Below are 25643 nucleotides of genomic sequence, written 5' to 3'. Positions count from 1 at the left end.
CTCTGCTGTGTAGACAGTGTCTTCCATTAGAATCCCCCCCTCTGCCCCTGGGGACATGGACTTTCTGAAAAACATTATTTGTCCACCTTGTTCATTCCTAGAAAAGGTCCTTTGAGGGGTCGAAAAGCCTATGCCCACAGCAAACAGGGTTTTACCTTCCTGCTTACACATGGAGAGTGTGTCTTTTACTTTGGGGACAAATAAATAACTTCCATTAAAGGAAGCACTGACAAAAGAAGACTTGAAGGGCTTCACAAACTCACACAAGTACATCCAAGCATGGAAATACCTGAACCCACTGCCCGTGAGGTACCTTCAGCTGCATGGGAGATAAGTCTCATGGACGAGTGTAAAATGGATTGGTGGGTTGCCAACTGTAAGGCAATAGTGTTCTCTGCCTCAGAAGAAATGGCCCCAGTGAGGGATTTGGCAGGTTCCTTAATCAAATCCATCTGGAGTCTTGTGAAATGTGCCAAATAATTCAGCAACCAAAGGACATAGGTCACTGAAGGATAGATACACTTCCCAAATCTGTCCAGTGCCCTAGAATCCCTGTTAGGGGGGTGGACAGAGTAACTCTATTCTGCTAGTTCCTTCTTCATGGCTGCCACTATGACCATGGCATCAAATGGTACACCTTTGCTCCAGAACTCTCTGGCCTTCAGTGGTGCCAAGATCCTGTCTCATCTCTTGGGGATTGGCTCACTGGTGTCAGATTCCTTCCATGCCCGTTGAGAGACCAAATGAGCTCATTGGTGGGGACAGTCACCAAGTGGGTAGGCTGGCAAGCTCCAAATGTCTCCAGGAATACCAATTCCTCTTGGGAAGGGTTGTTTTTAGACCAACCACCCCTTTGCTTTAGAAGTTCTAGAATGTCTCAAATAAAGACGTCATCAGCTGGTGATCTTGGGGACTCTTCCCCCTCATCAAAATCTGTATCCACTGTGACAGACTCTTGTGGAGAGACTAGGTGTCTCCTCTTGCACTTTCTCTTCCTGGGAACATTTTGGTGGGATGTTTCAGAAAAGTATCAGAGAAAATTAATATACCCTGCTGGGTATTCTGGTGACTTATCTGGGCTAGCTGTCCCCATAACATAGTTAGTTGAGGATCTAGATACAGAGACAAATGGGGCTGGGAAGTCAGAGATGAGGAAGGGGGAGATGTCCAGACTTCAGGTACAGAGAAAGCTCTCTCCACAAACTTGAAAACAGAATGCCTTGGAGAGAAATAAGCCAATGGCTCTGAGAAAACATACTCCTGGACGGTAGACTCCCTTCACTCCAAAGGCAGACTACCTGAGAAGGGAGTTGGAGCCAAGCTATCTAACACCAAAGCTCTGTAGGGACAACTTTGGAGTTGACTCCAGCATGCTGGACCTGGCACTGACACTATGGCTCCAAGAGTCATCCGGCACTGAAGTGCTCAGTGCCGGTCCACTCAAAGACACCTTCAGAATCAAAGATACCATGATCTTCAAATCAGATGTGGATAACTCCATAATCTTCATATCTGACTGCTCCAAAACCAAAGGTCCAATCGAGAAGGCACCATTATACTGGTGCGGCAGTACTAACAAAGGTCTCTGGACCCAATGGGGTCACAGCCAAAAGAACCCCCATTTGAATTTGCATTGAGAGAAACTTCTTCATCATCCTGTCCACATTGGCTTTGGTCAGACTTCTGAAGGAATGAGTGGAAGATGCTGTTGACGGTGGTCTTGAATGATGGTGTCTTGAAGACCTATCCAAGAAAGGAAAAGGAAGGCGAGAGGAAAATGGATCAAGGACCAATGGTGCTGATCGGATTTGAGGTGACTTTTCAGACTTAGACTTCAGATCTAAGGAAGTCAGATCTGTAGTTTTACAAACTTTGCAAGGAGGCTCAGAACCCGGAGTTGAAGGAGAAGTAAGATCTAGGGAACACTTATTTACATATTTGTTTATCCAATTTCATGGTGGTTTGAACCCCAGATGATGCTGATGATGACTTAGAAGGGACCACACCTCTTAATATCAGTGTAGGATTAAAACCTTTGCAAATATCACAACTTGAGTCTAGATTTGCAGGGCCTAAACAATAAACACATTTAGAATGCGCATCTGACAAAGGAATGTTATGGTCACAGGCAGTACATTTTTTAAAACCCAAAAGCTTCTCAGCCATTTTTAGGAATGAAAATAACCAATACTAAAATAACAAGAAAATATAGAGAAAGTTTTTTTTTTTCAAAGGGAAAGGGGGGAAGAAGATTACCAAAGATGGTAAGCAAAGAAGTACTAACAAATATAAGAAAGGGGAATACCAATGATAGTATTAAAAACTACACCACTATGGAGTAAGAAAAAGGGGGAAAGCGCTATAAAGAATAAGTTTTATAAAGAAACAGAAGATTTAAGAAAAATTGTAAGAAAAAATTCTCACTCACAATTAACCTATTTGCTATTTACTCTTTAAAGGCTTTTCAGCCAAAGCACTACAGACAATTAAATAGTTTTGCTGTGGATATCTAGCTTGGTGGGTTTCCTGCTATTGTGTGCTGTGTTCCTGTGTTTCTGTCTTGTGGATGAGTAACCTAGTTGCTAAACCCAAAAGTTTGCATTGACCATGTTCATACACTAAGTTGGCAAACAAGATATGAGGTACGTTAAGTGCCTAGGCCATTATGCGTAAGGTAGGAGCTTGAGAGTTCCATGATCTGGAAAAAGCATCCAAGCCAGATCTGATGGTCAGATCAGAACCCAACAGTTGAGGAATATGAAAATGACAACATCAAATACATGGTTGGCGACGCACATCCAATAAATGAAGCATATATTCTTCTTTATATGAAAAATGGATCTATCTGAAAACAACGAAAGCTGAAAATGCCGACAACAAGAAGACTGACACCGGAAGACCGACAATGGAAATGATCGACAGTTCGGAATAACAATGCTGAAAACACCGACATGCAAAATGAGCGTGACTGTGTAAGTATGCGATAGTGATGGACTTTAGGGTTAGGGTGCGGGTAAGGTAAGTGTGCGTTAGTGACGGACTGTAGGGTTAGGGTGTGGGTAAGGTAACTGTGTGATAGTGACAGACTTTAGGATTATAGTGCCGGTAAGGCAAGTGTGCGATAGTGAAGGACTTTGGGGTTAAGGTGCGGGTAAGGTAAGTGTGCGATAGTGACGGACTTTAGGGTTAGGGTGCGGGTAAGGTAAGTGTGCGATAGTGACAGACCTCAGGGTTAGGGTTTGGGTTAAGGTTAGTGCATAGATAGTTGTGTATGTAAGGTTTAATGTAGGTTTGTAAGGTTTTTGGTGTGCTTGTGTTATGTGTGTGTTTTTCGGAAATGGATTTGTTTTGTTTTGTTGACTGTCGGGATTGTGGTTTGTCAGGCATGTGAACTTTCATGTTTTTCAACTGTCGGTGTTGTAGTGTCAGTGATCTCGTCGGTATTTTCGCTTGTCGGTGTTATTAGGTAGATCCAAAAAAACTGGAAAGAAAACTGGTACATTGATGCATTGGTTGAAAGAAGTCTTAGTAGCTACCTGAGGTATGAAAGATGGATTAGCTCATAAAGATGCCCTGTCCTTGTGAAAGATAATGTACAGAGATTTGCAAGACACAGCTTGAAGTTTAGACACTGTGCAAGCAACTAGAAAGAATGTTTTCCAGGTCAAAAACTTCATGTCCACCCTGGCAGCAGGTTCAAAAGGAGTCTGGGTTAAACACTGAAGCAAAAAAGTCATATCCCAAGGTAGGGTAGGAACCCTAAGTGGTGGCATAAACAAGAAAGTATCTCTCAACAAAACATTACATAGTTTCATGGATGCTAATACAGAATGGTTTTCTGCAACATAAAAGTTTGAAATGGCTAATAACTGAATGTTAATAGTAGAGTAGCTGGCACAATTGAGAAAAATAGAACTTAAGAAATGCAAAACCATTGGAATAGGAGCCAAAAAAGGATCCAGATACCTTTGAGAAGCCCAGATAGAAAATCTTTTCCACTTGTTCTAATAAACTTTTCTGGTAGATGGTTTCTGTGAAGACGTAAGAAATATGGATAACTTTGGAAGAAAGTCTGGAATGACTAGCCACCATTGGAAGTAGAGAAACCAAGTGGTTAACCTGAGGCTTGAATGTCAGGGTGAGGCATGCCAGATGGGTGAGATATTAAGACCCAGGTATGGGTTCAGTATCCAAGGTGGGTGTATCAAGTGAGACTAAAGAAAGGGAAACTGCACCTGTTGGGGCCAGAAGGAGAAACTGATGATGACCATGATCTTTCCCTGTGAAGCTTTCTGTAAAAATTTTGGAATCAGAGGAGTAGCAAGAAAGGCACAGAGAAAACTGGGGAGCCAAACGTGCATTACAGCACCTCTTGGTGACTCCCCCTCTGGTGCTATCAGGGCAAAGAACCTGCTGCATTTGGAGTTGATGGGAGTGGAAAAACGCTACAGCATAGTTGATCCCACTGATGAAAAATTTGTTCCACCACTGTTGGACTGATAGACCCCTCATGAGACAGCACAATTGATCTGCTCAACCTATCCACTAGAACACTGGACTTCCCTGGTACATATGTTGGTATCAGAAAGTGGGTGGATGATATCATCCACTGCCACACTCTCATGGCTTCTCAACACAATGGGTAAGAATGTGTCCCTCCTTGTTTGTTGACTACTGATATGTTGCCTGTCTGGATAGAAATCATCCCTAGAGGAAAGACCTACTGAAAGGCCTGCAGTGTTAGGAGGACTGACTGCCTTCATCTGTAAGACATTGATGTGAAGTTTGGCCTTAGGTGGGGCCACATGTCTAGTCCATTCTACCAATGTAATGTGCCCCCACCCTAGTTGGGAAGAATATGTGGTAACAGTAGCTCTGGGGGTGAGGAACAAAGGGTCAGCCCTAGGGAACCTCAGGAGATTGAATCCACCACATTATGTGAGTCCTGCAAATGTTTGTCAAACCACTGAATACTCATGGGATGATATCTGATGAACCACTGAATTGCAGGTATCCACTGAAGAACTCTCATGCAATATCTCTTCAAGGTAATGGAAGCCACCATCAACCCCAAAAGTTGAAGAAACAACGTGGCACCTAGTGTTTGACAAGATAGAAGTTGTAGGGCCTGTTGTGCAGGGTGGGAAGTTTGCTTACCAGTAATCTTGCTGTCTGTGTAGTGCTTTCTAAGTGAGTTCTTATAAACTCCAAAGACTTTACAAGGTAAAGATGCAATTTGTCTTGACTCACTTTTATGGTCAGAGATGAGCAAAGATGGAGAAGGTAGTTCCTGGTATGGACTAAAAGAGGCTTGGTAAAGAATGGTGATGAGCCAGTCATCATGGTAGGGAAACACACAGAATCCTTGCAGTCCAAGATGAGCTGTGACCACTGCCATGCACTTGGTGAACACTCAGGAAGCTGTGGTGAGACCAAAGGGTAGGGGACTGAATTGGAAGTTACTGGTCCCCAGCTGGAGATGAAGAAACCTTCTTGACTCTGTGTGGTAGTACACATCTTGAAGATCTATCAAGCACATCCAGTCAACCTTCTTCAACAGGGAAAGGACAGACTGTACAGTGACCACCCAGAACTTCATGTGTTTAACATACTGATCGAGGTATCTGAGGTGCAAAATTGGCATGAGGTCCTCATTCTTTTCTGTCACTAAAAAGAAGCTTGAGTAAGTTTTGAATCCTTGTTGGTTAGGTTGGACCTCCTGGATGACTCATTTATCTAGCAGCTTTTATATTTCTAAAGCCACTGCTTTCCTTTGTGAGTGTGGAACATTGGGAATTTTCCTTTGTGGTGTGTAGGCAAATTAAGGAATGGAATAGCTTCTGGTTATGATTATCATCACCCAGATATCTTTAGTGATGGATGTTCAGGCTTCTGGGTCCAAAGATAACTATTAATATTGAATTTTAACACTTTTTCATGATGACATCTAACCTAAAACAAATCACTGCAAAATCTGTTAAGAGATCACAACTGATGTCAGATGAAATGTTTGTAACTCAATGGTTTTGTTTCTATCCTACAGCTTTTATTTCAGAAATGGCTGTGTATATGTGAACTTATTCAACAGCGATAAATACAATATTTTTCCAGCCATTATGTGTGTTTGTGTGTGTGTGTGTGTGTGTGTGTGTGTGTGTGTGTGTGTGTGTGTGTGTGTGTGTGTGTGTGTGTGTGTGAACCCAAGTGTGGTTCTGTGGAACCATGTGTAAGTAAATGCCAACCATAACTGCTGACTGTACATCACACTCATAGTCCAAGTGGTGATTTCAGACAGGTATGTGAAGCTTCAAATGGAAATAAAGTTATTTCATCAGTGCTTGAAAGTCAATTAATGTTGTATTAGACATTTTATACTTCAGGGTAAATATTTTGTAGAATTTTTGTAGTATACTGTTTGTGTATGGGGAACATCGTTCCCTTTTTTTTACAGTATCTTACCAATTCCTGATGCAGGTGACCTGTTTGGATTCATATTGTACCTTCTCTTTGGCAAAGGCCAGTTCTCTAAATTTTGATAATCCATCCTCTGGGTGCTCTGCTTGCTGTACTTTGGTTTATGTTGTTCTGTATGTGATGTTCCTGATGGCCACCAATGATGCTTTCCAAAGCAGGATCAAGGAGAAGGTAAAAAAGAACAGATTACTACTGAATCATTCAGAACCACCCCAGTTTCTTATAACCATGATGCTGACTTCAGAAACCATTCACAATGCGTACATTTTCAGATATTGCCAATTAAAGTGAGTTCTTTTAAACTTCATTCTCTAAATTTATTGTGGAATGGCGAGTGCAAACCAAATATATTGTTACATTTGTATTGTGCTCTTAATTCGATTATTTTAACCAATAAATTAAATGGTCAGAATTTTTATTTTATTTTATTTTATCTGATGAAAAGCGTACATCTTCTTGAGCTAATGCCTCTTTTCATGACAGATTCAAGGAAACAAATTCCAGTATGAAAAATATTACAGTGGTCACATTTGTAGTAAACATTCAACATGTTATGTAATTAAAACAATGCAGTTTTTCAAAAAGTAATGGAGCTAATTATATAAGCTGAAGCCTGCAGTTTTTAAAGAGTTTTATAGCAATCCATCTGTATACTGCAATATACAAAGAAAGGAGGGCAAGTCTTGAGAACAGTAAAAATGTTTAGCATATTTTGAGTAAAACATAAAAAACTGAAGCTATGAACAAAAGGAATTATACACTCTAACACAAAATGTTCTGTATTGTAAGTAATAAAATAATGGCAAAAATAAATGTAAATAAACATATATTAAAGCAATAAACATTTCTTAGGACATTAGTTCTCAAACTTCCAGCAGAGAGAATACTATCTTCTTATGCAAACATTTATATAAAAATATCAGTCAGTTAAATGACTAATTCAAGCCATTAATCAATTTAAACTTGTAACTTTTCTAGGCTTCTAAGCAGGATGTAGTTGGTTTAATATGAGTATATATTGAAAAGCCATAGTGTTGAAAGTTTAATTACTGTCACATTGCAAAGAGTAAAATTAAGTGAAAGTGAATTTACTTAAGTATTTATACAGCCTCCTAAAATTTTATTTATAATGAAACCATAATCTGAAAAATTAAAAAATATTCTGTGCCTTTTAATAACAAAGCCAATCAAGTATCGTTAGAGAAAGTATCTTAGTTAATCTAATTCAGTATAAAGCACCACTAGAGAAAACACTCAAGTTCGAATGATAGTTTTATATAAATCCTACACTTTAAATGCTCACTGGTAGTCATACAAAATGGTGTTGTAGCATAAGCTTCCCTGTACAAGTGTGCCGAGTTGCACTACTGTGCCACTTATCAATTCACAATTATGCACATTCCTACAAGTACCATATCTTACTACTTGGGAATTTGCATTACTCTGAATTGCTCCACTGAGCAGCTGACATAACTATCCAGTGAGGTACCCTATATTCTAAGAAGACCACAAAACAGGCAATATTTTCGCTCCTCAGAGATATATGCCCAAATGCACACACACACACACTCACAATAGGCATTCATGCACTGCCACTACAAACTCATTCACACACTCTCCGGCTACACACACACACACACACACACACACACACACACACACACACACACACACACACACACACACACACACACACACACACTCACTGATACTCAGACATACACATGCATACACTCAGACTTACACACACCATGACTTGTCAACATTAACAGTTCAAAGTAAGATAAACTAACTTCTCTTCATCCTGCACAGATTACCATCATTGAAATGTACAGGTCTGTATGCTAAGATTGACACACCACACTCTTATACCTTTGGAGTGATGACCTCCAAGGAACTTGCACAGTTTGTATGTCCTTGAATTCTGTGTTTTGCAAAGTCCCTTGCAGAGTAGAGCTCTAAAAATGTCTGCATAGAGACTTCATTATCATTGAGTATGTCCCCACTTACCTGCATTCAAATGTCTTGCACTACCGGGCAACAAATAGGTACAGATTCAGTAAAGCCTACACTAAGTTGACACAATATGGATTCAAGTACATTTTTGTCACATTTTTGTGCATCTAGTCATTCAGAAAGATTATACTAAGTGTACATGTAGTCTACACTTTGTGGTAACCTTGAAGAATCCCTGCCAGTATTTACAACTGCAAGAATCAGTAGGAAAAGTAAAATCAGGAGGAAGAAGTTGTGAGATATGACTGTGTTGTCTGTTCACTCAGAACGGTGTACGCATAGTGTAGGTGTTACTGAATCTTGGGGACAGCCTTTTTGCATTACATTGTAGTGAAGCTTCTGTGATTCATAAATCCATTTCATGCTATGCGTATCTATTTGTGTAGTACCAAAGGTATGTAGGAATTGTATTCTCCATAGTTTATAACAGCTATAGGCAGAAAGTTAAACAATGCTTATGATAATGGTTTTAAACTGTTCATAGTATTACTGCTCCTAAATCACTCTAAGTAGTTATTTTAGTTAGTTTACCATAACACTTTATAGTGGGTAGCCACCTTGATATGATTTTCTTTTCAGCCAAGGCTTAGTTCCCAAATACTGATGTTATTTTTTATACTCATTTTTCATAAGTTTCTTGTAAACAATTACTTAGAACTGGTGTACTAAATCTGGAATTTTTATCAGTAGATCTTGACGTCGGGCAGCACAATGCCAGGGCACTTCTATGGGCTAGGCTTATAAAGGTTCCAGGGCCATTAGCCTAGTACACACCTATGAACCTATGGAGTAAAAGTATTTGTCAGTGAAAAACTTCTGCATGAGACCCTAATTACCCTGTGATTTTATTAAGTGTAACTTCCCATCTAAGTCGCATTTCTTTGGAATTCCAATAATCCAGATGAAATTTTTGTGTTGGGGTCTGAAGAAATGAAAAATAGCCTCCATCCAACATCTGGCTGAAAGAGTATATTTTCCAACAATATTTCCACACACATTCCATACCATTATAAGGGCCTTTCAGGGTTTTGGGATACTAACTGCCAGACTTGAGTTTAGTGCTTGAATGAGTAATTCAAGTATGTTAATTGTCTCAGAAATCTCAATGGCTGAAATAAATTCCTGTTGTGTTCTTCCTTGTAAATTTTCCCTTAACGTGAAAATTTGTATTACCTTAGAGTGTAGCTCCACAACACTCAAAATATTTGGGCCCCTTTGGATGGTGACAGTTTGGGAGAAGATATGGTAAGTATGTACCATGGGTGATTTAAAGCAGTATCAGTTTCTTTATTTTCTGTTGCCGTGTAAGGTTTTGGGTACAAAGCTTTCCACATTTTGCAATCAAATATGGTGTGAGATTCGCCCCAACATCAAACAAATGATAGAGTCTTGCTAGCAAGGATAATACCTGTCCCCACAAATAGGGTTTGGACTTTTCTGCAACTTCTTTTATTTTAGGTGATGCAGCCTTCCTAAGTGGAAATAAGTGAAGTCAATATATATACTTTATAGAAGTATCAATGTAATCTCACCTGAAACAGTACAATAAAATTAAACCAAGCAATCATAAGAAGCTTGCAACTTATAAAGCTTTGTTAGCAATCCGAGGAGACAACTTTAGGCAAACAATAGTGAATTTTCCTACTAACATTCACAAATATTTAATTCTTTTTATCGCCTTTGACCTCTGTTCACGCCAGGTCTGTTCTTGTCTCATCTGCTAAATTCCTATTCTTCTAGTCAAGTTTCTTTCAACAGTTGTAACAATCTCCATCTCCTTCCACCTGTCCCCAAACAATAGCATACTGCTACCACCAACTACAGTACATCTCTTGTACAGACTCACTTCTAAAGTAACCATCATCAGAATGTTCCCCTAATATATCACTGACCTTCTCAAGGTCATCATCTGCTTCTTATCCCAAACACATCTCTCTAGTCACCACAATCTTCCCCTGCATATCTTCTATTATATATTAATCAGTAATTCAACCCTCATAGAAGTTCATTTCTATTTCATCTCACATTAACTTCTTCTCTAGCTCTGTTGAAGGCTTTCATTTCCACTACATAAGGAACTATCTCTCTCTGTCTCTCTTCATTTTTGTACAGTTAGCAGCACAACCTGGGCACCCAACAATCATTATCCTCTCATTACTTGAGTGTCTAACTATCTCCATGCTGTCTTTGTATAAACATTCCTTTAAAGTATGTGTATTATACAGTGCAACCACAAAATTGTCTTTGAATTATTTTTTATAAAATATTCATTTTAATGTATGTGAACTACAGTGCTACCTCCAAAACTGTGTTTATATAGTCTTTATAAGAGATTCACTTTAATGTATGCGCATTTTACAATTATTTATTTATTTGTTTGACATTTGTTAACTGGGTTAGTCCAACTAGGCAGCAGAGCCCCTTTTCAGTGGATGTCCGAGGAGAAAAGCTGCACAGATCAACAAATACAAAAACAAAACATTATACAATATTAACATACAAGTGTATATACACAGGACAAACAGAATATAACTTATAATTGAACATGTTAAAATACAAGAGTAATATTGAGGATTTAAATTATTTATATTTAATATAGATATTTAATATAGATATTTATCCATGGTACATATTAAGTATATAAAATATACCAGCTCTATTCAGTCTCATACCGCTTGCTCAGAGGTGACCTGTGCCTGACATATAAGGCCATGTCAAACCCAGATTTGATGAATATGCTTCACCTCAAAAAATCTAGATCCCTCAGAACCACAAGGGCGGGAGACTTAAACCTTGACACGGTTATAAATAGAACGTGCTGGAGGGCAGATTCATCACCCAGAGACTCCCTATGCTGTGGAACAAAATCCCGGTACATGTGAGGCAGAGCACCTCGCTGGCCTTGTTCAAGAGGAATCTTGACCAATGGATGGGAGATCGCAGATATACCCCAGGGATTACTTCAGTGTCACTGCTTGACAGAGGCACAGAAAAATGATAGGCATAGTTTTTATTCAAACTAAAGGGGTGGTGAAAGCCACATAACTATGGGCTAGGCTTATAAATGCCCTTGGGCAGATAGCCTAGTATGAACCTATGAACCTATAAAAAGCTAGATTCTAAGAATTACCATCAGAGAGAAATTCAAGGTTGGTAGTTTCATTGTTTAACTCTTGATATGTCTCAGTTATAACCTTATAAATGCATTTGCTTTAATAGATGTTTTTCACATTGTCATACTAACTTTTTGCATGTCACCATGGAGCTTTTTTCTGCTGAAAAAAGGTTTTAATTCCCAGTTAGACTTTTCCAGTAAATAAACATAAATAATAAACCTTTCCTTAATATTAGTTTATCTTACTTACGTCAAACTAGTTTATTTTACACACTAATGACAATGATACATTTTCATTCTTGGTGCTAAACTAATACTTGATATTTTTGAGATTGGTTTATACCCACATACTCTTGTTTCCATTCAGTATTCTAGATCTTTATTTACCTTTGTTGTATGATTTACTTACCCGAACCGTAAATCCTCTGTGACAGAATACGTATTTCAGGATGCCATATCTATAACTTCTGCTGCAGAGATATTCAAGACATGGCAACTGGGTCAGTGTACTAATATTATTAAGTAAAACTTGAAACATGCAACTCCTAATATGAGATCTAGCAGTTATGAATGGTAGTCCATCTTCCAAATCTGCAAAATGATCACCCTTTCCAATCATGCCAACACTAAATTTTGCACTGGAACATAGTAAAAATTAGATTTTGTGTCAAGTGGTTAAGAATCTGTTAAGTTTCCTAGAAATGTAATCAAGATATGAAGCAAAAGTAAGTTACTGACTGAGAAAGAACCCTGGATATTTACAGTGTGTCACTAAAAGTAAGGCACCCTTAGTGCATATGTTACTGACCAGCCATGATTGGCATGAAATAAATGTTTAGCCATCACAAAAATCATGTCCTCAGTTTTATGAACATTCAGCATTAGTCTTAAAGGAATACACTAAGAAGGAATTTCTAAGAGTCATGATTCCAAGGTGGAAGTAGGATTGACAACCCAGCTAACAAAGTCATCAGTACAGAACAAGGCAAGAATGGAAAGGATAATAATCCTGCGTTTGTTAATGAAGATGGTAGACAGAAGAGGCATAAGAGGTGAACCTTATGCAAGACTAGTGCTGATCTTGTCAAATGATAAATGGAGTTCCTACTGTAACTTTGAAGGTTCATGCATTAAACCAGATATTTATCCATTTAATGGTGATGGCTAATAGGTTGTATCATGTGATTTTGTGTAGAAATATGGGGCATCATATTGAATTGAAAGGAAAATCCCATTTGTAAGTGATAGGCTGAAAATATACCTGTCAGAAACAGCACTGAAGATGTTAGAGGTTTTAAAAACTTTATAGAGATAACCCATCAGATCGTTTTCCTTCAAATGTGTGCAATTTGCATAACCAGTTATCGAAGTGAAACTTCATGACACTTAAAACAGGATGTAAAATCCTCCAGCTATATGTTTAGTCTGGAAATACAGTTAATATAGTGTAAAGTAAGGGTTATGTTAGGACAGTCTAAGGTTTTATTTATTGACAATAGGTTGTTAAACTCCTTCCTGAATCCTTTGTGATTCGTAAACAGTATTGACTACTGTATTTTAAAGAAGGAGGCTTTGGCCTGATAGATATTTTTTACAACTGTTTTTATGTCTGTAGACTTTTACCCAACCTTGATGGGAAGTGAGAATTTTTTTTTTTTTGGGGGGGGGGGGGTCTGATGTCCATACTCATATAAATGACCTTTTTTATAACCTCAGCATTTTGCCAAACTGCCAGATTGTTGTTGGTTTGTCTGATAATAAAACCAAGTATCCTACCAGGGTAGCAATATGTTTATAAGATATTTAAGAGCAACAGTAAAATGTATAATAGAACACCATCCCATTTAATGCTGGCCTATTCCCTCAACAGTGAGGACTCATAATTAATTTAAAGCATCTAAAGAAGGTAATGGACACTTGCCTTTTGGGGACTTCAGTGGAGAAACATCTCATGATTATACAATGATCTCAGAAGAATGGCCAGACTCCAATGGAGTGAAAAAGTAAAAAACAGTGTATTGGCATGGACCCTCTCTAACAGTGTGCTTGCCACTTTGATGGTTTGGCCTGGTAGAAATAGTGATTTGTTGATGACTGCATGTGTCAAACAGTGAAGGTTAAAGTCCTCAAGTAAAATGAAATTTTTACCTTTCATCAGGTTGCATATCATACTAAGAAGTTCTTTAGCTGACTTGCAAGTTGTGTGTGTTGGGGAGTGTATGTGACAAGAACAGTAAAGTTAGATGGCCAATTAGGCAAAAAAAGTGACCCTATCAGTGCCAGAACTGATGACATTAGGGAACTATAAAATGAGCACATCAGAAATATGTCTTATTAATAGTAGAACACTCCAATCAGTCCTCATTCCATTAACACTTTTCACTCTATATCCTCCATTCATTATTAACCATTATACAACGACCCCCCATTAACATTCTAAAACATGCATGCTGATTGGTCAGCGTGCCCGTTCTAAATCAGACTTATACTAATGGAAAAAGACTTTTTTCCATTAGTATGTCTTTTTTTTTGTATGTGTTGAACAGCAACGGTGAACTGAAGAGCTCCGTTGCTGCTATCTCGCTATGTTAAATGCATTTAACATAGCGGGATAGCTTAAAAAAAAGGAATGGAGATTTTCCTTTTTCCGTTGCTTTTTTTAAAGCTGTCTCACTATGTTAAATGGGTTGACTCAGAGATGCAAGCAAGATTTACTCTGGTGGATATCTCGAAATCCTCAACAATGGTCTCGCCCTTTCACCCCCCCCCATCAACCAATAGCTACTGTGACCACGGATGCCTCCCTGATGGGGTGTGGGGGCTATGTCAGGGAAATTCGGTCAAAGGCACCTGGTTGGAGACAGAGGCCATTTTGCATATCAATGTTCTGGAACTGAGGGCCTTGCTTCTAGCATTGGAAGCATTTCACTCCATCCTTCCGTCAGGGACTATTGCAATCCAGTCAGACAACATGTCAGTGGTCTGGTACATCAACAAACAAGGGGGCACCAGATCTTACCCATTATGCCGAGAGACCTTGAGAATATGGCAATGGGCGATATCTGACAACTGCTTTCTGGTTGCAACACACATTCCCGGGATCTCCAACGTGATAGCAGACAAATTGAGCAGGTGCATTCTACAGCCTCATGAGTGGTCCCTCAATCCTTTGATAGTGGCAAAATTCTTCCACCGCTGTGGCCAGCCTTGCTGTGACCTATTTGCCTCCCCAACCAACTACAAGTGCAGCAACTACTTTGCCCTGGTCCCCCCCACGGGGGCAGTCACCAAGGGATGTTCTAGTCCATGCTTGGTCCTTGGGTCTTCTTTATGCTTATCCTCCTCTTCCCCTCATCTCCCGATTTCTAAAGAAAGCACTACAGTTGAAGAGCAAAGTGTGTGATAACCACTGCTATGCATTTTGTGAACACTGGGGGCTGTAGAGAGACCAAAGGGCAGGGCTCAAAACTGGTAGTGACTGGCTCCTATACGGAAGCGGAGGTATCTTCTTGAGCGTTTGTCCATTTTTATGTGGTAATATGCATCTTGAAGAGCTACAGAGCACATCCAATCATCTTCTTCCAGAAGAGGAAGGATCGACTGAACCATGACCATCTGGAATTTCTCTGTTTTTACAAATTTGTTTAGTGTACTGAGATCCAGAATTGGTCTCCAGTCCCCTGTCTTTTTTGGCACTAAAAAGAACCTTGAGTAAAATCTGGATCCTATCTTGTCTGGGGGGACTATCTGGATTACTCTTTTTTTTGTAGCAGCTTTTTTATTTCATGTGCTGCTGTTTCCCTTTGACTGGGTGGAACGTCAGGTAACACTCTTGATGAAACTGGGCAAAGATGGAAGGGGATGTGATAGCCTCTGGATATAATCCGTTGTACCCAAGAGTCAGTTGTTATGTTTTGCCAGGCAGCTGGGTACAAGGATAAACAACTCCCGACCGCTTCCAGAGGTGAGCAGTCAGGCAACGCTATAGGAGTGCTGATAGGGTTGGCCAGAGAAAGAATATCTGGAACCCCGATTTCACAGACCTCCTCTGCCCTGAAAGGGGTGTTTTCCATTGGAGTTTCCACCTCTGCCTCTAGGGGAAAACTCGGCATGTGTATCCCAGAAAGAACCCTGTGATTTCTTGTGCCAGATCTTTCCACTCCTCTGATTTCTGGAATAGAATCACTGAGGGGTGGAGTGTCTGACACCAATGGCAGACAAGGTCTTGCCATCTTGTTCACACCATGCCAGTGTATCCTTGAATTTTGGGCCAAACAAAGAAGCGGCCTCTATAGGGGCATTCATGAAGGAAGCCGTAAAGGAGTCTGGAAAGTCACAAAGGCACATCCAAGCATGTCGTCTGGTGACTATACCTGGGCCTGCCACTCTAGCCGTCCCTTATGTTGTGTGAGAAATAAGATGCATGGAAGAGTTGGAAATGGACTCTAGGGTGGCTATCTGAGAAGCCACATTATCATGGACTTCATCAGAAACAGCTCCTGCCAAGGTTTCAGAGAGCTGGTTGATAAGATCTCGCTGAAGCCTGGTAAAATGTGACAAATAATTCAAAGATCTTATGGTGAAGGTCGATGAAGCAAACACATGCTTCCCTAATCTGTCAATCAACCGAGACTCCTTGTTGGGTGGATGGACAGTTTGGCTCTCTTCTGCCAAATCCTTCTTAGTAGCAGCTGCCACCACCAAAGCATCTACTGGAAGACCACGTGACCAGTGAGGGTGCTCGATGGGGGGGAGGGTGATAATATTTTATCTGGCCATCTGGCCTCTTAGGTATCGCTTCATTGGTATCAGGAGCCTTCCATGCATAATTAATGAGCTCATCGGTAGGCAGGGTGACCCAGGAGGTAGGGGGCCGGGCATGAAAAGCCTGCAGGAATACAGATTTCTCAGTGGAAGGATTAGTGGGCTTCCAGTCACCCCTCTGTCTAAGGATCTCGAGGATGTCACCCAAGGACACCTCATCAGAGGGTGACCATGGGGACCCTTCCCCATCATCAAAATCCATATCTTCAGTCAATCTTCAGTCAATGACTCCTCAGTGGAGTCCATGTGTTTCCTCTTACACGATTGTCTGGGAGTTGAAGCTTGTGGTAGTTGTGGCACAGAGGGGGGAGATGTCTCCGACAAATGAGCTTTGCCAGCATAGGCAAGTGCCCTCTCCATGGCCTGGAAGGCTGGCCCGCCCAAGGAGGGATGAGAGCCTGGAACCGAGCACCACAAACCCAGAACTGGGGTCACACCCCGCCCCAACAAGCCCGCCCCCAGACCAGGAGTCTCAAGAGGACAGTGAACTGCAAGAGTGAGAGAGAGCGAGCATCCCTGAAAGGTGCCATAGAAAAAAATTGGCGTGGAGCCAGGAATGCCCTCCCCAATGGCACAGCCACTGGCCTGAGAAGAGCCTGATGCCCAGTGCACCGAAGGCCACAAGGACGACTCTGATTCCAAAGTGAGATCCACTACTGGAGTTGGAGGGAGGGAAGCTGCTGTCGAAGTAACAGGCTTCGGGACTTGAGTGGAAGTCGAAGGAGGAGTATACGTTAGGGTGTGAGGCAAAATCCGCTCACCTGAACAAGGGAATGTGGACTTTGAAGGTTGAGAGAGACCTCTGGCCACAAGCAACTGGTCAACAAGCCACAACCCATCCTGCTCAGAAAGACTCTTGGTTGACCTCATGGAGAAGCCTGATGGCGATTCTGGCCTTTCTAGGAAAGGACTATATTGACTGCTTGCAAAAAAATCCAGTGAAGGGGAATATTTGGCCCTTACTAATTCAATAGGTGCAGAGCTCAGAGCCGAGGAAGTCTGCACCGAAGAAAACGGTGTGAAAAAGGTCTGTGCCAAAGATGTCAGCACCATGGTAATTGAAGGTGTCTGCACCGTAAAGGCAAAGGTCTGCCCCGAAGGGTATGGTGTCGTAGTGGACATTGTCTGCACCAGCAATAAGGATGGTGCCAAGAAGGACTGCACCGAAGTATATGTCAGAGCCAAAAAAGTCTGCACCGTGGAGTACAGAAGAGTCATACTTGGAGCTGAAGGTGACTGTACCAACAGTGTCTAAGGGGACTGAACCTGTATTGGCAGTGCTGTTAGGGGTTGCAACAGAACTATCAGAACCATAGTTGTCTGCACCATGAACTCTGGTGCCAATATTGATAAAGGAGACATGGCTGTAGTCAGGATCATTTGGGGCGGTGCCGAGCCTGGAGCCGACAGAGTCACAGGTGGCAGCTCCAGAGTAGTAATCAATTTCACCTTCTTGTGAGTCGATTCCCTATGATCTCCAGAGGGAGAGGAAGGGAGTGACTTTGATGAAGAAGAGGAAGAACACCTCTTGCAGGGTTTAACAGGAGGGGGTGAGCCCTCCGACTCAGAAATAGCCTTAGAGAAAGTTGGAGACCTTTCAAAATTAACTTATTCTTCCTCTCGTTGACAGTCCTGGTAGAGAAGTTTTTACAGATCCCACATGGAGGATCAACAGTTAAGTGGGAGACATTAAGACAGTAGACACATACGTCATGGCCATTTGAAAGTGGTAACTTATGGTTGCAATCTTTGCACTGATTGAAACCAACGGAACTTTTCTTATCCGACATAGCTGTTGTGGAGAAGAAGCACGGTAGCAAAAGGAAGAATAATGGTTACGCAAGAAAAGGGTAAAAAGAGAAAAAGGAGGATTACCAACGATGGTAATGTAGAATTACCGCAAGGCTAGAAAAGAGAGTAATAAAGGGAAAAGACTAAAGGGAGAGAGTCTAAAGTGTGCGATACGGTAGGAAAATATTAGAATAAACTTCTGAGAAAATTTTAGAGTAATAACAATTTATAAACTGCCAAAAAATTAGACACTTAGCTGAGATAATGGCTTGACATGACTGTTCAGGAATGCGGAAAATGAGATCTGAGGTAACAGGGAGCAGAGCATTCTGGGCAGCACCTTGGCTTGAGAGTTTTTGGCTGATGCAAGCTTGATATTGGCCGACTCGGTTCTGAGGACGGAACTGATAACCCCTTCAGTAATGAATGAACGAAGATTAAAAACATCAGATGTTAGTTTTTCTAGCCACGGTGGTGCAGCGGTTAGTGTTGTCACCTCACAGCAAGAGGCTCTCCAGTTCGATCTTCGGCTGGGGTGTCTTCTGTGTGGAGTCTGCATGTCCTCCCTGTGGCTGTGTGGGTTTCCTCTGGGTGCTCCGGTTTCCTCCCACATCCCCAAAGACATGCTGTAAGTGGATTGGACATGCTAAAATTGGCCATAGGCATGAGTGCGTGCATGTGTGTGCCTTCCATGGAAGGTTGGGTGCCAGGCTGGCAACTCGACACCGTAAAACTCCACTGCCAATCATGAGTGGACAAGGTGATCTGCTGTGGTGACCCCTAACCAGGAAAAGCCGAAAGAGAGAGAGAGAGAGAGAGAGAGACGTTAGTTTTTCCAAAACAATATTAAGATCACAAGGAGGAGCCACCTGTTTTCTAAGTGGATAAGTATGTTAAACCCCATTCAAAAATAGCTTGACATGAGAATGCATTGAAAGAGAGGAATCCATGAGCAGACATGCTACACTGGCCAAAAGATGAACCTTGACAGAGGAATAAGAAAGACCAGAGAATAATAATTCATACCAGAGAAATACCAGCATTAAAAGAGACTTGGTTCTTAATGTGCTGCTAATTAAGAAATATTTCCATTTCCTAATATATAATTTTCTAGTATTAGTTTTTTTCCAACATAAAGGTGTTAAAAGTAACATGACCATTAATCCAGTCAATGTAGTGCATAGTTTTCATGCCACTCTCATGAGCCACAACCAGTGACATCCATGTCCAAATAAAGAATATTTCTTTTTCAGTTCCATTATAAATTAGTATGTTTAACTTACATATTCCAAGCACATCGAAAAGGGATAGCATGGATTGGAATGCTTTCTCACTCAGGATGCTAAGATGGATAAAACTGTGGTTTGGCTTATAAGTAAAGCAGGGGACACACTTCATACTCTATGCTAATAGAAGCTTTATAATGTGTTACTGCACAGGAGGTCAACTAGTTTCATAAAACTCCTGCACCGGTAAACAGGTGCCCTCCAGACAAGCAATTTATTTCTTTATAGCAGGAGGAAAATCTTGTAGTCTGGAGGAAAAACAAGAAAGATGGCAGTATGAAAAGAAACAGCAATGGCAAGATAAAAGTCTTTACATACCACAGAGGCAACACCAGAATGTTAATGGAGGGCACACACATATTGTAGTAGTATATACTACTATTTATTTATTTATTCACTCAATTTGATAACCAGGGCACTGATCCATATGGACCTATTTCAGTCTCAGCCCAGACAAATATAAATGACAGTAGACAAGCAAGTTAACAGGAAGTATTATGAATACAAACAAAATATTGTGTGAAGATGGCGATGAATTAATAACAGTAATAATAACAAAAGTACACTGTAGAGGGGACAATAGGAAGGAATGGTTAGAGTAAGGAGGGAAGAAGGAAAAGTGCAAAAGATAGCAAAAGTAAGGTGAGGGCACATAGAAATGAACTAACTACAATATATACAATGTGGAAGAGACATCACATACTAGAATAGAGAAATAATACGAAGAAGACAAAGGTGCCTGACTGGGAAAGGGGAGATTAGGAGGATTAGGTAATCCAAGATATCTGAAAAATTGCACCACAAGAAGCAGAAGAGGGTAAATGGCGACTGATTCACACAAGTAAAAATCATGACTTTTATGCTTTTTATGCCAATATTAGCAAACAGAATATGCTAACAATAATCTACAAATTACAGGAAGAAAGATAACTATCCAAGCAGCTTCATGTAAAATAATGTACTTTGCTTAGATGTAATTGAGCCATTGCCTGCAATCCACATCATAAAATAGGTAAGAATGTGAAGTCTGTAGGTTACGAGAAGAAACAGGTGATTTTACATTGCGGTAAGGAAGATGACATGGAGAAAGTAGTAATAACTTTCCCTATGCCATGGCTAATTCATTATACCATAAGCTCTGCTGAGTGTGCAGGATGTGAAAAAAAGGAGTATTTCTGCAATAGGTCTCTACATTTCTGTTCTAATTTACAGTGGAACCATTCTCAGATATCACAGTTTGCTTGCTCATTTCACAGTTTGTTTGAAGTGTAACCCATAAATTATATATTAAAATCTGTAGACATTAACTCAAAGAGATACTATCCTTCAGGTTAAAAAGTTATATGCCGCTACAAACAGCCCACTAAGTTAGAATACAATACCACCTTTGAATCAACCTACATAATAACACACATTTTTAACCAGGCAGGCCCACTGGACACATAGTCCCTTTTCCAGGGCAACCTGAGAGGAAAGTCAGGTTAAGAGTGACTTGCTCAAGGTCACACAGCAAGGAAATGAGGACTGAATGAATCAAACTCTGTGCCACAAGAACTACAGTTCCCAGGTTATCCCTCTGTGCTAACTGCCAAACTTCCATGGAGCAAGAAACAAAAGCCTTTTTTAGTGGCTATGTTCTATCAGTTTAGGGCCAAAATATTAGTACATAAAGAACTTGTTCCATTCAGGCAAAGGTAAGAAGAGGCACTAGCACTTATATAACCCTACATTGGTTCCCTATTGACATATCACTACTAATAACACTGAGTGCCAACAGGGGGAAAAAACAGCAGAAGAGCAAATCTCAGTCATTGCTCTTCTTTAAACTTGCTTTTTGCAAGGTGGCATCCCCCCCACACCCCTGAACTTATATATATATATATATATATATATATATATATATATATATATATATATATTGCCATACCTCTAAGAAAAGGGAATATTTTAAGAACTGGCCATCTTGGACTTGATATATATAAGTCTGCTTTTTTGGCCATTCAGTCTCTGTATTTCTGGACTCACTCATGTTGGTACCGACATTTCAAATGGTTACTCTCTGCACTGTCTCACTTGCCCTCATATACTGCAATCCATTATTTCCATGTTGCAGTTTTGGATTAATGATATTCTCTACAAAACTGGAAAGCATCCTCTAAAATGATTAAGATTCATTTATTTGACAGCTCAAGCTTAGTTTGGAATGTTGACACTCAGTATTATGAGTAGTTTTGTATTATATCAGCTGGCCAGCAATTGCAAGGACTTCCTACTGTTTTTATAATCACAAGCTTCAGCTGAATCCACTTTGAACAGATATTTGGATGGTCACTTATTTAACCACCAATCCTCACTGTATCCCACCATTCTCCCCAAAGCAGAGGGGTGTAGCATGTCTCTTTAATAGTTCTGTCAACCAAATGCTGTAAAGGGGAAACATGAAAGTGTACCCCATATCCAAATCATAAATTCACAAGGTCATACGTGTTAAGTAATCAACAATTCATCTGTTAGCCACAAGCCATTTATTGCTGTACAAAGATGTCATCTCTTAGGTTCATAGGTAGGTACTAGGCTATTGGCCCTAGGGCCTATATAAGCCGAGCCAAAGGTACCCTGGCTTTCGCCACCCAAGAAAATTATTTTATAGGTTCATAGGTAGGTACTAGGCTATTGGCCCTAGGGCCTATATAAGCCTAGCCAAAGGTACCCTCCTTATTGAATTTGGTGATGGTCTCCCAGGCTGAGCCTGAAGTGGTCCCACTGGATCAATGCTCTAACCTAGTTAATAAAGAATAAATAAAACGCCAGATTCATTAATTCCTGTACTAAGTGTAAACCATTCTGAGTGAATAGGCAACACAATCATAACTCCCACTTTCTTCCTCCTAATTTTTGCTTTCTTACTGATTTTCTTGCAAACTTAAATATTGAGGGGGATTTATAAAGGTTATCACAATGTGTAGACTACATCTACACTTAAGCTTAATCTTTCTGAGTGAACAGAAAGCACAAAAATGTGGTAATGATGTTCTTGAATACAGACTGTGTACACTTAGTGTAGTAATTTATGAATCCAGCCCAAATCTTCTTAAGATAGGCAGCAGTATTACTTGTTACTAAATTTATGGTCACACTCCCAAGCCCTGTTAACATCTTCATAACATAATCCACCATAACTACCTTGTGGTCCTATCTGTAGATACCGTAAAATATCAGCAGCAAATTTCAAAATATCTCAAATTTGGAAAAAATAAACTAAAAAACAAATTAAATTAAAAAATCTCTTACCTGTTGATCTATTGTAACTTTGGTTTCCATGTGAATGACTGGCTCATTCAATGTGTGAGGGTTGGTGTTTATAAATCTTGCATAGTATGGGTGAGGTATATTATGCCGGGTTGGTGACCGAGGATGTTGTGGAAGTGGATCGGGTTTTCTGTGCACATAAGAAAGATTGTACTTTTCCTCACCCATGCTTTCATTTGGTATTCTTTCATCAAATATTCTGTAAGTATTTGGACTGAAATAATAAAGTAAAAACATAGCTCACAATGTAAACCACAGTTTTTAGAACAAAAGCATTTTTTTCTAAAAAAAAGGTTTTGCATAGGTTATCATTTAAAAAGATATATATTATACATATATATTATACATGTACACACATATATAATACATATGTACAAGTGGTTCTACTTTGAAAGCCCAAATATTCAAATCTTATGTGATTGAGCCCAAATGCTCAAATTTTGTATGATCAAAAACATACCAAACAGCTAGTTTTGTGGGGGGGGCTTGCTTTCCCCTGTGTGGGGAACGTACCCCCACACCCCCTGCTAGTTATATATATATTCCAACTCGGAGATTACACCTCAGTGGGGAAAGGACAGACCAATAACCTGATCGCTGTTGTGCCCTGATCCCACACAGTCCAGTTCCTGACAAAAAGCACTGTTCCCTATCTTTTTGCTGGTTCTGTCTTATGGCATTCAAGCATTTGGGTTTGATCTTGTAAGATTTGCACATTTGGGCTTTTGAGGATGCAAAGTAAACCATGTACACATATATATTATGTATAGTTGCCTCTTCATTTAGTCAGTCTGGTTTCTGAATGTCGCAGTCAGTCAGCTATGACTGTGGTTGACCAGTAGTGATGGTTTCTTGACAGTAGAAGTGGTGTGTCCATAGCAATAGTATAATGAAGATAAGTAAGGAGTATGAGGTAGAACTCCAAAGTGGGTGTGTGTGTGTGGGGGGGGGGTGCAGCACCTCCATGTAAAACACTTTCAAGGAATTACTGTGTTTCTTTAATGCTGACGGGGAGGTAAAGCATACTAGAATGGTTAGGTTTTAGATTGCAGTCATACAGTGACACATGAGTCATATCTGATTGCCAGGCCTTTTCTCTGTATCACACACACACACACAGATACAATAAGTCACCAATCCACTTATTGCATGTCTTTTGGCTGTGGAAAGAAACTAGAGTACCCAGAAAAAGCAACCAGAACACAGCAAGGACATGCAGACTCACCACAGGAGACACTCCACCCAAGAAGTAAAGTAGAAAACCTCTTGCTGTGAGGTGATAAAGCTATTCACAGCATCACTGTACCTACCTAGGTTATAGTTAGATATTTAGATTTAGCAATATTCCATATGTATTTTAGAAACTTATGAGTTTGTTTTTGCAATCAGTAGTCCTGGTGTGCAGGCAGATGTGCAGGGCTGGCAATGTCTTATGTTCAATTGTTTAAGTCTTATGTTCAATTGTTTAAGGGCCGAATATCGCTAAAGTTGACTATTCAAAAAAATAACCACGCACAGATATACAGTATATATATATATATATATATATATATATATATATATATATATATATATATATATATATATATAGTTCATAGGTAGGTACTAGGCTATCAGCCCTGGGGCCTATACAAGCCCAGCCAAAAAGGTACCCTGGCTTTTGCCACCCAAGAAAATTATTTTCCTGTGCCACTGTCGAGCAGAGCCACGGAGGTGATCCCCGGGTGACTTTCCTATTTCCCATCCAATCATCAAGATGTTTCTTGAAGAGTGCTAATAAGGAGCTTTGTTTGATATAGATAGGCAGTTTATTCCAGAGTATGGGAAGTCTCTGGGACAGGAATCTATCCCTCCGGCATGTTCTGTTTATTGTGGTGACAAGGTTTAGGTCCCTAGAGCGTGTAGCTCAGAGGGATTGGGATTTCTTTAAGTGGACCATTTCCAATAGCTCTGGGTTTGACATAGCTTTGTATGTTAGGCAGAGATCACCTCTGAGTAGGCGATATGCGACGGAGTAAAGCTGGAGTTTTTTGGGACGGTCTGCATAGAGCATCTGTTTGAGGCTGGTAATCCTCTTTGTGAGGTATTTCTGTGGCCTTTCCAGTTGTTGTAGATGTCTTGTGAGGTACATACCAAAAGGGGCGTTGTACTCTATAATGGGTCTAATGAGTGATGAGTAGAGGGGAAAATTACCTTTTGTTCTGGATGAGAAACCTTTTGTGATGAGGTGTGCCACGTAGAAGGATTTTCTGCCTACTGTGGTGATGTGATTATCAAAGGAGAGACTACTGTCCACCTGTGTCCCAAAGTCTCTTATCACACTTTCCGTATTAAGTATACTACCACCTATGTTGTAGTTCATGGGTACAGAGTTTTTACCAAAGGGGATGACAATGCAATTTTTGGCATTCAGCTTGAGGCCATGGCTTTGACACCAGGCATCTGTCTCAGCCCTTTTGTAGGATGTCCACATCGTTAGGAGTTTCAATTATGGCTCCTAGTTTGCAGTCATCTGCGAACTTAGTTAGCCAAAGACCTTCTGTGTTAGCCTGTACTTCAGAGAAGTAGATACCAAACAGGAGAGGACCCAGGACTGTACTCTGTGGTACTCCACTTGTCACTGGTCTGAAGTCGGATTTGGAGTTTGCTACTTTCACAGTGTGGGTTCTGTCAGTGAGCCAGTTGGCAACCCATCTTGTGACATAAGGATTTATACCCAGTTTAGTGAGTTTATCTATAATTCCAGAGTGGGGGATAGTGTTGAAAGCCTTGGCAAGATCTAGATAGGCTGTGTGAATCACCTTACCCTTGTCTACGGCTTTGGTGAC

General features: G+C 40.3%; 1 protein-coding gene across 1 annotated transcript in view; it reads right to left on the bottom strand.

The window, feature by feature from the left end:
- Window positions 1-25643, bottom strand: part of CCHR1.PART2H2orf73 (chromosome chr1.part2 C2orf73 homolog) — a 510463-nt gene that overhangs the window by 286108 nt on the left and 198712 nt on the right. The window contains exons 2-3 of the mRNA XM_044055137.1: window positions 22798-23029; window positions 6460-6619 (exon numbers count right to left, since the gene is read on the bottom strand). Of these exons, the coding sequence (XP_043911072.1) occupies window positions 6460-6619; window positions 22798-23029 (392 nt within the window). The remainder of the gene's footprint in view (window positions 1-6459; window positions 6620-22797; window positions 23030-25643) is intronic.

The sequence above is a fragment of the Protopterus annectens genome, chromosome 1.part2 (assembly GCF_019279795.1).
Source record: "Protopterus annectens isolate FY-2018-M chromosome 1.part2, PAN1.0, whole genome shotgun sequence".
Classification (NCBI taxonomy): domain Eukaryota; kingdom Metazoa; phylum Chordata; order Ceratodontiformes; family Protopteridae; genus Protopterus; species Protopterus annectens.
Note: the sequence above shows the minus strand (reverse complement) of the source record. Positions and strands in the feature narration are given on the sequence as shown.